Genomic DNA, 16434 nt, shown 5'->3' with positions numbered 1-16434 from the left:
GATAATCCTTTACAAGCACACTGTCCTGTTTGTGGCTGGGCTGGAGATTTTAGTAACCTCTCCTTAGTTCTGGCCTTAGTCCTTAGTTCTGACCTCTTACCTCCTCCTTTAATTTGGGTTTTGTAATTTCCCCTATAAGTGAATCCTCTCCCCACCCTATTTAGTTTAAAGCTCTGTCCACAACCCTAGTTACTTGGACTCCGGTCCAAGCAATTCACTTGGACTCTGGTCCTAGCACTATTCAGATGAAAACAGTCCCATCGGAAAAAGGTCCCCAGCACTGGTGCCAACACTCCATGAATTAAAACCCATTTCTCCCGCACCAGTCTTTGAAACATGGATTTACTTAATCTTATTGACTTTGTGCAAATTAGCTTGTGGCTCAGGTAGTAATCCAGAGATTATTACCTTTTTGGTTTTGCTTTCTAATTTAGCTCCTAACTTTTCATACTCCCTTAGCAGAACCTCTGCCCTAGTTTTATCGATGTCATTGGTACCTATGTGGACCATGACCACTGGATCTTTACCCTCCCACTCCAAGTTCCTCTGCAGCCCAGATGAGACATCCTGAACCCGAGCACCGGGCAGGCAACAGAATCTTTGGGACTCTCGATCCAGGTCGCAGAAAACAGTGTCTATGCCTCTAACTCCAATCCCATGTGCCTTATTATATATCCTATGCTCTTATGTAGAACTTGTTGAAATAAAGTTCAAATAAACAACAACCAGTTGCTTTCTAGAGTCATAAAATCATAGAGATGTACAGCACGGAAACGGACCCTTCATGAACTCTGAGTAACATCCTCACAGAATTCCAGTTAGATTTATCAATCATGATTTCTCTTTTGTAAAGTCAACCTTACTGGAATCCAATCCTACTACTGTTTTCCAATTGTCATCGAGTCATAAAGCATAGGAACAGGTCCTTTGGCAGACCATCTCGTACCAAACTATACTAATCCTAGTTGAACTCGTGCTCAGCTACAAAGTAATTTATAAAATGGACTCTAGCATTTTTCCCATTACCAACATCGAGCTGATGTTTATCACAACTTGTCTGACTTTAATTTCAGTTTCCAGCATCTGCAATCCTCACGAAACGAAGATCCTCAGATTAGCCATCAATGGTTATCATTGTCTAATAAGAGAGCAATCTGATGGAATGGTACAACTATGGTGACTTTACTTCTTTTTTTACTGAGATGTGTCTGTAAAATGCTAACTGTTGTTACTAGATATAGAAGAGACAGCATACTGCTATCCACGACTGTCAATCCCAAGGGTAAAGAGTGGTGCTTGGTGTAAAGTGCCCTTGTAATTATCTGTTTGCAATGGTCAAGTCGCAGAAGGTTAAATCTATTCTTATCATGCTGCAATAACCATAGCTTTGTATTCCCAATGGTGAAGGGATTCAATCAAACTTTCTTCCAAATGTATTTTTGGGTCGATGCTTTCCTTGACTTTTGTATGGTACTGTTTAATGAAGGGTGATGAAAATAGAGGGTCAGTTTTAACTCTGCCTTTCTGATGAAAATCAAGCAGGCAAGCACTTAAAATCAACCAGAAGGCTTATCCATAAGCTTCCTGCTCCTTTTCTGTTGTATTCAATTTTAATCCACACATTAGAGTATTCATAAGACATGGGGTTTCTTTCTGGACCAGTATTTATTGCTCATCCTTTGTTGCCCTTGGAGAATTTCTGTAGTGTGTCTTGTAGGTGGCACGCACTGCTGCTACTGAGCATTGGTGGTGGAGGGAGTGAATATTTGTGGAGGCGATGCCAATCAAGGCGGGCTGCTTTGTCCTGGATAGTGTCAACCTTCTTGAGTGTTGTTGGAGCTGTACCCACCCAGACAAGTGGGGAGTATTCCATTACACTCCTGACTTGTGCCTTGTAGATGGTGGACTTTGGATTTGGGGAGTCAAGTATTGAGTTACTCGCAGCAGGATTCAAGCTTAGACCTGCTCTTGTAGCTACTATATTTGTATGGCTAGTCAAGTTCAGTTTCTGATCAACCCCCAAGGATGTAGGCAGTGGATCATTCATGACGATAATGACATAGAAATTAAAAAAACAAAGGTTAGGTTCTTTCTTGCTGGACATAGTCATTGCCTGTCATTTGTGTGGCGTGAATGTTACCTGGATTTAGCCTTACTGTTAATTGTTCTGCGTACAGTACTGCATCTGTAAAATCTTCCTGCCTGATCTGTTTTCACACCATCACCTGGAGAACTTGTTATGATCTCTCTATCTTAATTAGTTTGTACAATTTTGGATTACTTGTTACTTTGGTTAGAGCTTCAGCATGCGACTCATACCTATTATGTTATTCCAGCCATTTGGTTTGTCTCCAGCACTAGCTTATTTTTTTTTGTAATTTTCTTTCTGCTTCAATTAATCAGATTATAAATCATCCTTTCACTTGCTATTCAGCTGTTGACACTTTACTCACACTGGCTGACACTTTTGATCACCTGAAGAGACTTATTATTCAGCCTGTCGACACTCCAATCATATCATTTGTACGATCTTTTGATCTCCCTGCCTATAAATTCTGTGCCTGTGTGTTTCTCTTCACTCCACCTGATGAAGGAGCAGCGCTGCAAAAGCTCGAGATTTCAAATAAGCTTGTTTGACTATAACCTGGTGTCATGTGATTATAAATTAATTTAAATTGAAGAAACCCAGTGAATTCATGTGAGTCGCTGAGGGGGTTTCCATCTTACCATCAGCACTTCATTTTTAATGGAGTCACTTTCAGGAACTGCTTCTGCATCAGGTTTAGTGTGAGCAGTCTGAGCCAGTGTTTTCAACAGTGGGTCACCTTGTTGGGCTGCGACAAGGAAATTCTATTGATTACCTCCTTGCGGCCTTCTGAAAAAGGCTTTGGATAACAAGATCCAAAGGTCCTCTGCTTACAGTCTCTGCTTGCCATATGCTGCATGACCACACCGTCAGGAAAAATGCCAGCCTTTCTCTCCCGTGATTGTTCACTCTCCCCAACCTCAGTAAGCTTCTCGGATACCGTTGGGTATCCTATTAACTTCGATTCCATGAGATCATTGCAAGCAGCAGGTCAGTCCAATTCACAGGCAGTGTGAGGATAATTCCAACCATCACTGGTCCAGATGTAGAGTTATATTCCAGATGCCTCAGTAAATGAGGATGGGCTTGTACCTCCTTCAATTGCTTTTACCAGCATCTTGGCACTTCCTGCATGGTCTGGTGGGAAGGTCATGCCTTTTTCCAGCGGTACCATTTAACTGATCCCAGTATCCGTCAGTATCAATACAGGCTTGCTCTCCTCATCCTGGAAAATGTAACCACTGTTCCTTTAGGTAAGAGATCACAGTAATGCTCAAGGATTTGTTTCACCTCATCCACACTCGCAGGGGTGCCTTTACAGGGAGTCAGAGCTGCATTCAGTACTTTGGCCTGGTCTGCTAAGCTCTCTGACTGACTCCCATTCTCTGCACAGTGTGCTTGTGCCCAATAAATCCTATTTTTTTCTGCAGCATCCACCAGTTGACCAGGACATGCCTTACCTGTCAACAGTTAAATCTCAAAGGCTTTTAGGCCTCACCTTTCATCTCACTCCAAACTTTCAGTCCTGAGGAGGGCACCCAGAATTTCTCCCTCTCCCATGGGTGCTCAGTTTCCTTTTGCTCTCTCAGCTCCAGCCTTTACAATAGGGTAGGAGTGACTAGGAGAGGGTATTGTCCAGAACAGGGCTCCTGCTCCTTGTGAATCAGCACATGATCATCAGCCAGTCTAGTTGACTAAAAGTCACTCAGTCACTCTTTGTTCTTGAAAGTGTATTCATCTCAAGGACTTTGAAAGTGGCTTATTTTTTAAGTGTCTGTTCCCACTGGTCAAAAGCAAATTGTTTAAGCCTCTCAAATTCCAGGTCCATTTGGTCAGGCTGTTCCCTGTATGTATGGGAATTTTGACAGTCTGCCTCCAGCATTAACTGGTACCTTCTTTACCTTGTATTCAGTCACACTTTATCCAGGCAAAGGGGACAAAATCTCATGTGGTTTCCCTGAGGGCTAACTCTGCTTTAGTTAGCCATGTTAATTGCTGTTCTACTCACTTCAAAGAGATAAAGGAAGTCTGCTGCTTCAAACATAGGAATTAAATAATCAAACTGAGTTACTTTTGCCTTCAAGACAGAGCCAGTTGTTTCCAAGGGACACGTTATGGTTCCTGTTGCTCAGCTGGAACTGTCTAGGGTCAAACTCCTTCTTTGCAGTTTTTCCTGGAACTCTTTCTTCTCACCTTGCTCTTTCCTCTCCCTCTGGTTCTCTCTCTCTTTTGTTTTGAAATTCTAATTTCTGCTGCTCCAAGTTTAAGCTCACAACTGCTACTATAACCATTTCACAATTTTTAAAAATTGCGCATGGGACATGGCGTTGCTGGCTGGCCAGGATTTATTGCCCATTCCTAATTGCACTTCAGAAAGTGGTGATCTTCTTGAAGTGCTCCAGTCCACATGCTGTAGGTTGATCCACAATTTCCTTAGAGAGGGAAGTACAGGATTTTGATCCCAGTGATAGTGAAGAAACAGTGATATATTTCCAAGTCTGGATGTTGAGTGGCTTGAAGAGGAACTTGCAGGTGGTGGTGTTCCCATGTATCTGCTGCTGTTTTCCTTCTAGATTAGATTAGATTCCCTACAGTATGGAAACAGGCCCTTTGGCCCAACAAGTCTACACCGACCCTCTGAAGAGTAACCCACCCAGACGCATTACCCTACTCTATATTTGCCCCTGACTAACGCAGCAACACTATGGGCAATTTAGCATGGCCAATTCACCTGACCTGTACATCTTTGGATTGTGGGAGGAAACTGGAGTACCCAGAGGAAACCCATGGAGTCACGGGGAGAATCTGCAAACTCCATACAGACAGTCGCCCGAGACAGGAATTAAACCTGGGTCCCTGGCGCTGTGAAGCAGCAGTGCTAACCAGGCGAAAGCGAGGACCGCAGATGCTGGAGATCAGAGTCAAGATTAGAGTGGTGCTGGAAAAGCACAGCAGATCAGGCAGCATCCGAGGAGCAGGAAAATCGACATTTCGGGCAAAAGCCCTTCATCAGGAAAGTGCTAACCACTGAGTCACTGTGCCACCCTAAGAAGCCTTGGTGAATTTCTGCAGAGCATCTCATATATTGTACATCTTATAGATTTAACTAGTCCTGAAGAAGTGTAATGCCTGAAACATCAACTCTCTTGCTCCTCGGATGCTGCCTGACCTGTTATGTTTTTTCTAAATTATCAATTCTGACTCTCCAGCATCTGCAGTCCTCACTTTCTCCAAGATTAAACACACTGCTGCACACTAGAGGAAGAGGTGTAAAATATAATGGGTTATAAGTAGTCAACAAATGTTCCATTTTATAGTTTAAAGTATAGATTTCCAACAAAAAAAGTCTTTTTTTATCATTCATTTGTTACAGTAAAACTTTTAAAATATAAAGTTTTATCATGTCATTCTTTTAGCCAGTGACTGGAAGTTCGAATCTGTTTAAAGATATTGGCCTCTACAGATCTCTTAGCAGTACCTGAAAATGGAAAGCACTTTAGTTACTAATGTGGAAAAGATGTCGTTGGGGCTATTGGTGCATTATTCACATTTCAATTTTAGTGAAAATATTGTATATGAAAGGTTATTTGATGGCTGCTATCTCTTTCCTACCCTATTAATCTATTATTCATTAATGCTATTGATTTTGTTTCACTGTAGTGATTCTAGGTATGTTGTGTCATGGAGGTAACATGGTAAAGAAAAACCACTTCTACCTTTTGAGCTGCTCTGCTTTTGAGTTTGCAGCAATCAGTGCTAAGGACAGACTCACTCTGCAGCAAGGAAAATCTTGTGTGTAACTATTGGAGAATAAGACATTTCATGGGCTAATCTCCTCCTTCAGACAATGGCTGAGAATATTTGACGGTGCTGTACCTATTTCTGAGGTCCAAACTGGAGCTTAAGCTGGTAATATGGTAGGCCAGAAGCGCATTCTCATGACCAGTCAGAAATGCACCATTGGGAAAAAGAAGCAAATGTTAAGCTTTACATAATTAAATCAGTGCCTCCTTCAAGAAGACCAGCTCTATACTTGACCCAACAAGCAGTCCTTAAAGTGAACATTGCATGCTGATAAATTTTAGAATATACTTGCACAGGAGTGCAGCTGGGAAGAACAGAAGTAATCCTTCCAACTGCAATTCAAGTCATGTCAATTGCTGTTGACCAATATTCCACCTCACAATGATTACCTTAACTTCAATCTCCTCCAGTCACCATTCACTGCTCCCTATCTTCCCCAATCCCAGCCACCACTACCCATCCTCCTCCTCCTCACTGCGACTGTTCTGTCCAACCATCGCGACCTATCCTGCTGTGAACACTGTTATTCTTCTTTCTTCCCCAGGCTTGCTCATTTAGTGTCCACAGCTCACTGGCTCAAAGCTAACAAGGCGCTAGAGCTCAAAATTACATACACCAATCCATTCAGGACCAGGGATCAATCCCCATAACCTTAGTATGTCCACTTTGGGTATGAATGAATTCAACGTATTTTTAACTAAAGCCTTCTTAGTTCAAAATCCTCAAAAATCATAAACCATTTGAGCTGATCAAAGAATGAAAATGTGTTTTATACTTAACGATTAGGTATGGTTGTGATCCAAAAAAATTAAGTAAGTTGAGAATGTGGTTTTATGTGCAAAAATAGGTAGGCTAGATCAATGGAATGAAAGGTGTAGAACCCTCAAACAATAGGAAATAGGAAATAACATGATGGTGGATTAAGTCTTTGACTTGTAGATTAAAATTAAAAACTAAATTTAAACATATAGGGAGGAAAAAAATCTATTCTTGGCTCAGTGAACATTTGAAAAGCATGTTATGCAATTGAGTTTGATGAAACAAACTGCTTCTACTTCATGACTTGTTTTTTTAGTTTTCATCTTTTTTAGTTACGTTTTATTCATCTTGCACCCCCTTCTCCTTTTCTTCAGCTGAGGTAGTGGAAAACCAGTCATTACTCACATTGAACCTTGATAGATACATGCCACCTCATCACCAGGCGGTGACATATACACTCTTCTGATAAGATTACTTAAAAAATAATCAGGAGCAATAAATGTCTTCATCTTTCTCCTTTCTAGTTCAGGGATCCCAACTGAAATGCCCTCATTATTGAATTAATTATGCTCATTGAGTTATTGAGTATTATGTATTACCATCCCTGCAAATCATTACATCCTTGTGTGCACAGAATCGACTCATCCTAAATTCCATTCTAAGGAAATGTGTTAAACATTTTTTTGTTGAGTGTCTCATCCATATTTAGTTGGTTGTCTTTTTGACAAAAGAAGACTCTTTCCTTGCAGTAATTTTCTTCTCCTCTGTTGGGTTCTATTCACATTTTGTCAACTTTAACCAATCATACATCATATAATTATCTAGTCAATCAACCACCAAATAGAGTGTGATCATATACCAGAGATTGTGTGTGAGATGGTTTCTATTCTTTGTGATGATAATAACCTTAATCTCGCGTGTTTTTTTTTCTTTCTTTCCTTTTCTGTGTTTATTTTTAGCTGATCAGTGGCGGTTACATTGTCAGTGCTGAGGCAGTATGGGATCACGTCACAATGGCCGACCGTGAGTTGGCATTCAAAGCTGGGGACGTTATTAAAGTCCTCGATGCCTCTAACAAGGATTGGTGGTGGGGACAGATTGACGATGAAGAAGGCTGGTTTCCAGCCAGTTTTGTGAGGGTAAGTGAAGGAGAAACCAAAATTTTCCATTTATGGTTGATTGCTGTTTTCATGGGAAATTAAGCACAACAGTAGCACATACTGACATTTGTGAACAGAGCGAAAATGTAAAAGATAAAAAAAACTGTAATATTGAAACTGTGAAATATGAACAGAAAATACTGGAAATACACTGCACTTCTGTTTACAGCTATTAAAAGTGAAACAAAATAATTATTTTAAAATGATATTTGAGTTGGCAATGTTCTGTCAATTTTGATAAAGGGACTAAATCATAAACTTTGATCTTACTTTGTTTATAAATGCCATAATTTCACTTTACATATTTAAAATCTAAGATTTGGAAAAAGTATACTTAAATATTTTCATGACACAAAGGAATGAATGCATTAGAAAACTGTACAAATGATTTGTCTTATCAGTTGCTTTCCTATGACAGTGAACAGTATTTTAATTTATACCTTCCCCTGAATTCTTGTGCACCTGAAAAAAAATTTATGACTTGTAACAAATGGCAAGGTTTATTTTATTGATCAAATGCCAGATTTATTTTCTGCTCTACATCTTGCCAAGTGTTTAGAATGGTCAAGTCAGTCAATATAAATTCTCCACTGATTGGGAAAAATGAAAACAAATTAAGTTGTTGACTACTCCCAAATCTTACTGTCAATGGAATTGTAGAAGCTGGTCACATCCAGATCAACTGACCTCTGTCTGTCTGGAACACAGTCCAATATACCAGACCCTCTTTCAAAATACGAGCAGTCTCGGGCGGATTTCCTTTTGTGCCCTTGAGAACTCATGGAGATGTTTCCTATGGGCTGCTGCTCGACATTACACCTTGTCCTACTTTCTGGAGGCAAAGATCCCAAGTGGAGTCCTTCCTCTTTTCATCAGGGATCTGAAATGGAGAGTGTTGCACACAGTGGTTCCATGCAACAGAAGGTTAGGTAGCCAGGTGCCATGCCACCTGCAGATTTTGTGGCCTTGAGGAAACTGTATTCCAAATGAATGTTGAATGTTTTCATTTGTAGTTCCTGTTTAGTTTCTTCAAAGTGCTGCCTTCAAATTTCTCATTGCATTCAACCTTATAATCGTAGCCCAAGGGCACTCTGGGCAGAGTCAGGTGGGTAGAAAGGAAGGACTCCTCATGGACCTACTCCTGGGCCTGGGCAGTAGACAGGGTTGTAGTATCACTGTCTGCCCCTCTTCCACAGTTATGTTACAGCTCCCGTGTCTGTTGAGTGGAGGATGTGGTGCCTGCTGGCATGGGAGAAGCCTTTAGAGTTTGGTGGGCAAGCGCTCAGTTACATCATTACCATGGGATTGTGACATCTTAATTTGATTTGGATAAGTTTCTATTCTGGTTCTGGAAAGTTCCATTGACTGTTTAGGTTTTTTTTGCAGTTCCCCACTAGGGACTATATAATCTGATTAATGTTTTGTTTAAAAGAGCAGAAAGAAAGTTTGGTGCCTCACCAGGGACCGTCTGTTTAACATTTATTTGAAAGGAGTACAGGAGCTCCTGTGGTTCGGTAATGGTGAACCTATCTCTGGGCAAGAGGTCTTTTTTAGTCCCAGTTATCCCAGAGGTGTGTCATAGCATGTCTGAATATGTTTATTAAAAATATTTTTTGATTTAAAGTTGGTTACAAGTGAATGACTGTCATTGGCTCCACTGAACAAACTGACTATGAGTTTTTTTTTGGCTGGCATTGGCTATTACTAGTAGTGCAACAGAGAACGGAAAATGCATTGAATATAATTCAATAGGGCTGTCACATAGATAATTCTCAAACTATCCAACACAGCCACCTGAATACTTGGGGCAAGATGGTGCAAATTGAGTTAACTACATGTTGTGATATTTACTTCCATGTCTTCCAACCCAACCTTTAATGCATGCTTCCTGCAACTGGAAGCAAAGGCCAAACAATTTCAATCTTATTGGTGTTTTGCAGATCAATAAATGCAGAACAATGACCCCTAAGAAGGAAACTTCAGTAATGTATAGAAGTGTACTAACCTGAAGGGACACTGTCACAAGGGTTGTATGTGGTTACTGCAGTAGATACTGGATTGAATGACTTAATCACCTGTCTTTAATCCCTTGAATCTAGAATCAAGTCCAGCCCAGACTGATAGAATAATGTGTTTCCAAGGTATGGATGCACACAACATAACTGCTTGTAATAAGTTGCTAAATTGGCAATCTTGTTTACAAACCAGTAGAAATAGAAATCAGAATGCGGAGCTTTCTTGGTTTTGAACAATTGATTGGATAGTTTTATTCTGTAACTAAACATGCTGTGTTAATTAGGGAGTGATACAGCTGTTACATCAGAAGTAGTGATAACGTTGTAACAAATTAAATGTTACAGAAAGATGTTTTATCTACTAATGAGATTTAGAAGCAACAGCTTCAGACAACTTCCTAGATCAATGAGTATTAAAGGGGTGTCATGGTACCTAAAAGCAAGTAAGCGATGTGTGGTTCATAGTCACTATATTTTTAATCCTACTAAATTTGATTGGACCTACTGTTTGAATGCAACCATTAGTGAACAAAATAAGAGGTGTAACAGCTGGTACTGGCAAATGTATTTTACTTTACAGGATTTCATATGAGAGAAGAGATTATCTGTGTTGAATTTAACTTTGTTTTATAATGCGCAGCTCAATGAATTAAATCCTCATGTTTTAATGTGGTTGTTAAGCTGAAATGTGAGTGGTTAAATGATATGTTACTAGGAAAAATTGAATTTGAATTCCATGCATTGAATAGAAGAAAATGTCTCAGATAATTCTGTTTTTCTTAAAGATGAACATTTTCATTTCGAAAATGTGATTGAGCTGGCTTTCGGAATATTTCATAAGAGGCCTTTTTTTTTAATTTAGAAAGTAAAACATCAGTTAGGAGGTTGAATTTAGATGCCAAGTTTGAACAGTAAAACTTTGAATATCATTAAAAAAGCAATTAAAATATTCTCATTGCAAATGCAAATACTTTAAAACTCAGTCTGGTCAACTGAGTGAGAAAATTGAAGGCCAGTTTCCTGCAAGTCTGGTTACAAGAAACAGACTAGGTATAAATGTGTCATGTTCTGGATAGCAAGATGTAAAGACTGGTGTGCCATATGGATCAATGCTGCAGCTTCCCTCTTTACTATTTATATAAATGACTTGGATAAAGGGACTGAAGACATGGTTGCTAAACCTGCTGAGAGCACAAGGAGAAGTATGAAGTTGTAAATAGGACATAGGAGTAAAGGAATACAAATAGGTTAAGTGAGTAAACAAAGATCTGGCAAATGGATTATGGCGTGGAAGATGTGAAATTGTCCATTTTGGCAGGAAGAATAAAAAATAAGTTCATTGGCTAAATTTCAAGAGGTATAGATGGATTTGGGTATCATAGTGCATAGATCACAAAATGCTAGTAAGCAGATGCAGCAAATAATTTGAAAAGCTAATAGAATATTGTTCATTGCAAGGAGAATAGAGTACAAGTAGGGAGGTTATACTACTTCAGTTATACATGGCATTGGTGAGACCACATCTATTGTTGCCCAGTATTGTTCTCCTTATTTAAGAAATGATGTAAGTGTGTTGGAAACAATTCAGAGAAGTTTTACTGGACTAATATTGGAATCAGCAAGTTGTCTTATGAGGAAACATTGAACAGAATAGGCTTGTACTTGTTGGAGATTAGATGTGTAAGAGATGACTTTACTGAAACATATAAGATCCTGAGGGGTCATGCAAGGATGCATGTAGAAAGGATATGGGAGAAAGTGGAATTTGGGGCATTGCTTCAAAATAGGGAATTGCCCATTTAAGACTGTTATAGGGAGAAATATGTTTTCACAGGGTGTTGGGAATCTGGAACTCTATTTGTGGAAACAAAATATTTGAATAATTTTAAGCAGTGATAGATAGAGTTCTAATAAGCAAGAGTAGAAGTTTATTGGGTTAGGTGGGAATGTGGAGTACACATTTTAGCTATGGTCTTATTGAAAGGCAGAGTAGGTTCAAAGTGGTGTAACTAATTCAAATGTTTATACGTATGTCGTACGATTAAACCTTATGTATGTTTCCAGCTGTTTTCTACCCTTTTTTTGAGTCCACTTATATTGGTAAATCTGCCTGGACTACAATTTCTCCATTTACTTTTGTTTAAGTTTATTAACAGTGGGAAATATACTTTATTTCATTATCTTGAGTGCCAAGTTAGGTGTATGTACTATGAAAAGGAAATGCTGTAAAGACTCAGCAGGTCAAGCAGCATCTATGGAAAACAAAAGAGTATTAATGTTTCGTGTTGATGATCTTTGATTGGAACTTCTGATGAAAGGTTATCAACCTGAAAAATTAACTTTGTTTCTTCCCCCTCAGATGCTGCTTGACTTGCTGATTATTTCCAGAATTTTCCACTTATATTTCATATTTCCAGCCTGCACATTCCTTATGTTAGGAGTACACATGTCTGGCGAGCTTAGGTTTTGTCACAGTGACTAGTCCTGTCACTTTGTACTGATGGAAGCAAAAATCTAGACACTTCCTACCAATGGATTTTTGCTGATGAATGGATTTCATCACAGCAAGGAGTTGCAATCTCAGAAGAATAGGCAGTAAGGGGAAAAAAATTAGCAGGAAAAAGAGGGCAATAAAAATAAATTCATAAACATTTTAATATTAAAAGGCCAGTACAAGTTGACAGATAAAGTAACAGCAAATGTGATGGGTTGCAAAACAATCCTGAAAATAAAAGCTACCAACCATTAACAAATGATTTACTTTATGAAAGCATTCAAAGCTACTAAAAATTGCTTAAGACTGCTTTATGGTCATCCCTTGCTAACAAGCTGCCAGTTGTGTCGGCACACACATCCATTACAGGCTAAAAATAGCTCCTGATTTCACCATCTGTAACACAACCCTGAGCGTGTACCTTCTGATCATGAATCTGACTAGTCTGGTGATATATAAACCTTTTAGAAATTAAATCATTAAAAATCAGACAGACCTCTGAATGATGTTGGACAAGAAATATGAACAGAAATGCGGACTAATATAATGAGTCAATAATACAAGACAGCTTAGTGAGATCAGAATATCCCAGCGTAGATAAACCTGCATTTTGTTGAGGGTTTATAGTGCAAAGGAAAGGATGCAGTGTGGAACCTCATGAGGTTATGTCTGATCATTTTGTAAACTCCCTTATAATTGCCTTATCATTTAACAATGATGTCCTGCTCATAAAGAACAGATATATAAATTGTTGTTGGTTGTCCCTTGACCTGAGGATGACATCTACTCGGGTCATGAGTTTTTGCAGTGGATTTTTGTATAACACAATCAAAGAAAACTCATTACAAGCTTGTTAGCCTTAGCACTTTTCCAAACAGAAAGTCAATTGAAAGAGGACAAGATTGTCTATTCAGACCTAACATTAATTTACTCCCCGACGTAAAACTGCTTAAGTGAATAATAATTTTTCTTTACTCGATTGTTCTTCTACATATAAAATTTAACTGTCATAATAAGCCAATAGCTGTGCAGTTAATTCATATCCACAGCCACAGCTTAAATCTCCACAAGCAAGTCAGTAGTTGACTGCATACTTAACCCTAACTGGGTATTTGAAGCTTGACATGAGGTAAAGGTGATGCTGATGTAATTTCTTTGTTGAGTGATGCCGAACTATTGGCTTTTCAAAGCATTAATGCAGCGAATTTATACCGGGGCTCGCATTTATTCATACTGTCAGGCACCTAAATTGTCAGGATTCTCAAAGTCATGCACCTTCTTAAATAACGTGAGTAATCGCTCTGCCTCACCTGTGCATTTATCTTACACTCTGGACAGAATGTACAAAATTAACTTGACTGCAGTCGATGTTAGAGGTCAAAGCATCTTATTCTGCAGATAAACTATCTAATCCATACACAGAGATTTTTATCTTCATTAAAGTGAATATATACGTTGATCCAGCCACCTAGTGGAGTGGCTGATGTCATTAATGTTAAAGCATCTAGTTTCCATACAGTCACTAATTGTGGCTCTCTCATTCGTTACATCTCCGCAGACTTGAATTTGAATTCTCGTTTCTGTGGTTCCGACCCAAAATCTGAATATATTTGGATCGTTAACTTGCTCAAAACATATTCACAGGACTGAATCTTGCCATATGTTGGTTAAGTGTGAATTTCTTCGATTATCATAGAAGGTTTCTTTCCACAAAGCCTTGAAAGTTTACTTGTGCTGGCATTCTGCTATTGCCTGACACGGCCTCACATAGGTAGGTGAGATGGCATACAAGGAGAAATTTGCACCCCCACTTTGTGGGCAAGGATCTTGGGTCTTGATGGATGGGGTGGTGCAAAGGAAGGATGAACTGTTCCTCCAGAATCATCAGGGGAAACCATGCCACTTGACCCTGTAAACCTGGTTGCTATGCAGATCAGTGAGGTCCCCACAGGCCGGAGGTTCCAGCAATAGAGGACGAAGTCCAATGACCTTCTCCATTCTGCAAGGTAAGTGCCACCATTTTCTCTCTGATACCTCACACATACTATATCTCTCCCACTGCACTAAGTTTTATGCTCTGCCATGTTCACTATTTCCTGCAACATCTTTTCTTGTTCACTGTTGGCGAGCACAAGCCCTGACAATACTAACCCTACATGCCCCCTGCGCTGCCTATTCACTTGTTTGGTATATCTCTGCATCTGCACTAAAAATAGTAGCTGTGCTACCCACTGTCTTCACCAGTAATGCCTGCCTTTCTTTCTTTTCAGGAGGGAAACAGCTTGAAACATGGCAGAAAGGTCAAAATGGATGGTGTTTGATCCTATGTTCAGTTTCTCATCCCTTATGAGGAGAGGATCCTAACTCTGATTACCGCAAGCAGCTAACTGACTGTGTGTAATCCTCCGGACTGGCATTGGAGGTTTCCCAAGACTGTTGCACTGGGATCCCATTGACCTGACTGAAGATTGCTGACAACCATAAAAAGCTTCCTAGCGTTGTACCTATATTAACCAGCATGGCATTTGTTATCTCTAGTCGAGAGGATAAAACAAAAAAAAAGGCAATGCAGAGATGGAGTGAGCATCCAGGAAGGGTCAGAATGAGTGAGCACTAAAAACTGAGCAAACTGGTTGGAGAAGTCGCCTGGTCCAGTCCATGACCTGGGTGCATGTCCCTGAGCACAAATTGTCCTTACAGAAGCGTTACAATAATAGTTACCAGCACAGCATTGAATTGTGGAAGTATATTACAACTGGACTGGAGATATGCTATGAGGGCACTTAGATGCTGGTACATGTTGGATAATCGTGCCCATGGACGTAGGTGTGTGTGCCCAGTGCCGTGCAGTGTGCCTTGAGATGTTGGTGGTGGGGTCCAACATTGAGGTCCTTGGAAGAATGTGACAAGCTGCAATATCTAGGTTTACGCTCTGATTTCCATATTGAGAATTCTCAGCATCTAGCTTGTTCAGCTTGTTTGTGTGACATTAGTCAGACTTTCAACACATTGCAATCCCTCTTAACTGGCAACTTGCTATTGCCGAATGAGAAATTCAGTTCGCTGCTCAGCAGATACACAAACACCGCAGCAAGTTACTCTTGCTGGTGAACTAGACCGTGTCAGACTTTTTGCATGATTTTGCCACATTAAACTCCATTACCTATGTCGTCCAGGCCCCTATAAGATCTGCCCAGTCTATCTCAAATACTGTACACACCTCCTGCCAAGGCTCAGCACTACCTCAATCTCTCTCACAAGCAGCATCTTCCTTCACTCGTTGTCTCCCACCACAGACTACTAACCCTCACGCCCTCAGTGCTGTGTACTCACTCAGTGGGATGATGTCACCAACTTTCCCCTTCCCACACCAGCACTAACAGCTGTGAAACCCAGTGTCATCTCACTGAATCCCTCCCTTTCTCTCATGGGTGAAAATGGCCCACAACAGGGCCAAGAGGACCAGAATAGATGGTGTTGTAACCAACATTTGGCTCACTGCCACATCTCTGCTTCTGGTCAGGGAGAAACTCCACAGGGCCCCGCCACTTGGAGGACTGGCAGAGACAAGGCACTTGCTCAGCACCAGGCAGTTGATGTCCCCATTGTGTCAGCAGGCAGGAACTTCATACAACTGTATGAGCTGACACAGGACAACAGGCAGCTTTGTGGGATAGTAATGGCATAATAGTTGTAGAACTGCAGTGATGCTATGGAGAGCCTGCTACATCAAGCACTTGATCATCCAGTGGCCTCCTTGGAGAGGTTGACATTTGCTATACAGATAAAGGTCCAGCAGTTTCAGAATCTGCTCAATGTGTGGATTGCCCTGTAGCCCACCATCGTACCCATTCATCTCCAGAACAAATAGCAAAGCAGCAGAGGGATGAGGGTTTTGATCTTACTTCAGGTTCTCCTTCCTCACAAGATCACAAGACGGTGCCAGTAGGCACCCAGCTGGAAGAGGAACCCAACACCCCCAAAGGTGTCCAGAGACTGCTGGATCTTCCATCCCTACCCTGCAGCTATCCTTGGTCCTATGTGAGTTAAAGCTGGGAGGCTACATCTGCCTTTCACACTCAGCATGTCTTGCACCTTTACACACAAGTGCCCAGG

At 40.3% G+C, this 16434-nt stretch overlaps 1 protein-coding gene across 3 annotated transcripts in view; it reads left to right on the top strand.

Moving 5' to 3' along the window:
- The window catches only part of arhgef9a (Cdc42 guanine nucleotide exchange factor 9a), a 328420-nt gene that overhangs the window by 176674 nt on the left and 135312 nt on the right, over window positions 1-16434 (top strand). For all 3 annotated transcript variants that reach the window (XM_043704850.2, XM_043704852.2, XM_043704853.2), the window contains one exon: window positions 7609-7788. In XM_043704850.2, coding sequence (XP_043560785.2) covers window positions 7609-7788 — 180 coding nt within the window. The remainder of the gene's footprint in view (window positions 1-7608; window positions 7789-16434) is intronic.

Source organism: Chiloscyllium plagiosum, unplaced genomic scaffold (genome assembly GCF_037043375.1).
Source record: "Chiloscyllium plagiosum isolate Xiang-an unplaced genomic scaffold, Cpla_swu_hap1 HiC_scaffold_11, whole genome shotgun sequence".
Classification (NCBI taxonomy): Eukaryota; Metazoa; Chordata; class Chondrichthyes; order Orectolobiformes; family Hemiscylliidae; genus Chiloscyllium; species Chiloscyllium plagiosum.
Note: the sequence above shows the minus strand (reverse complement) of the source record. Positions and strands in the feature narration are given on the sequence as shown.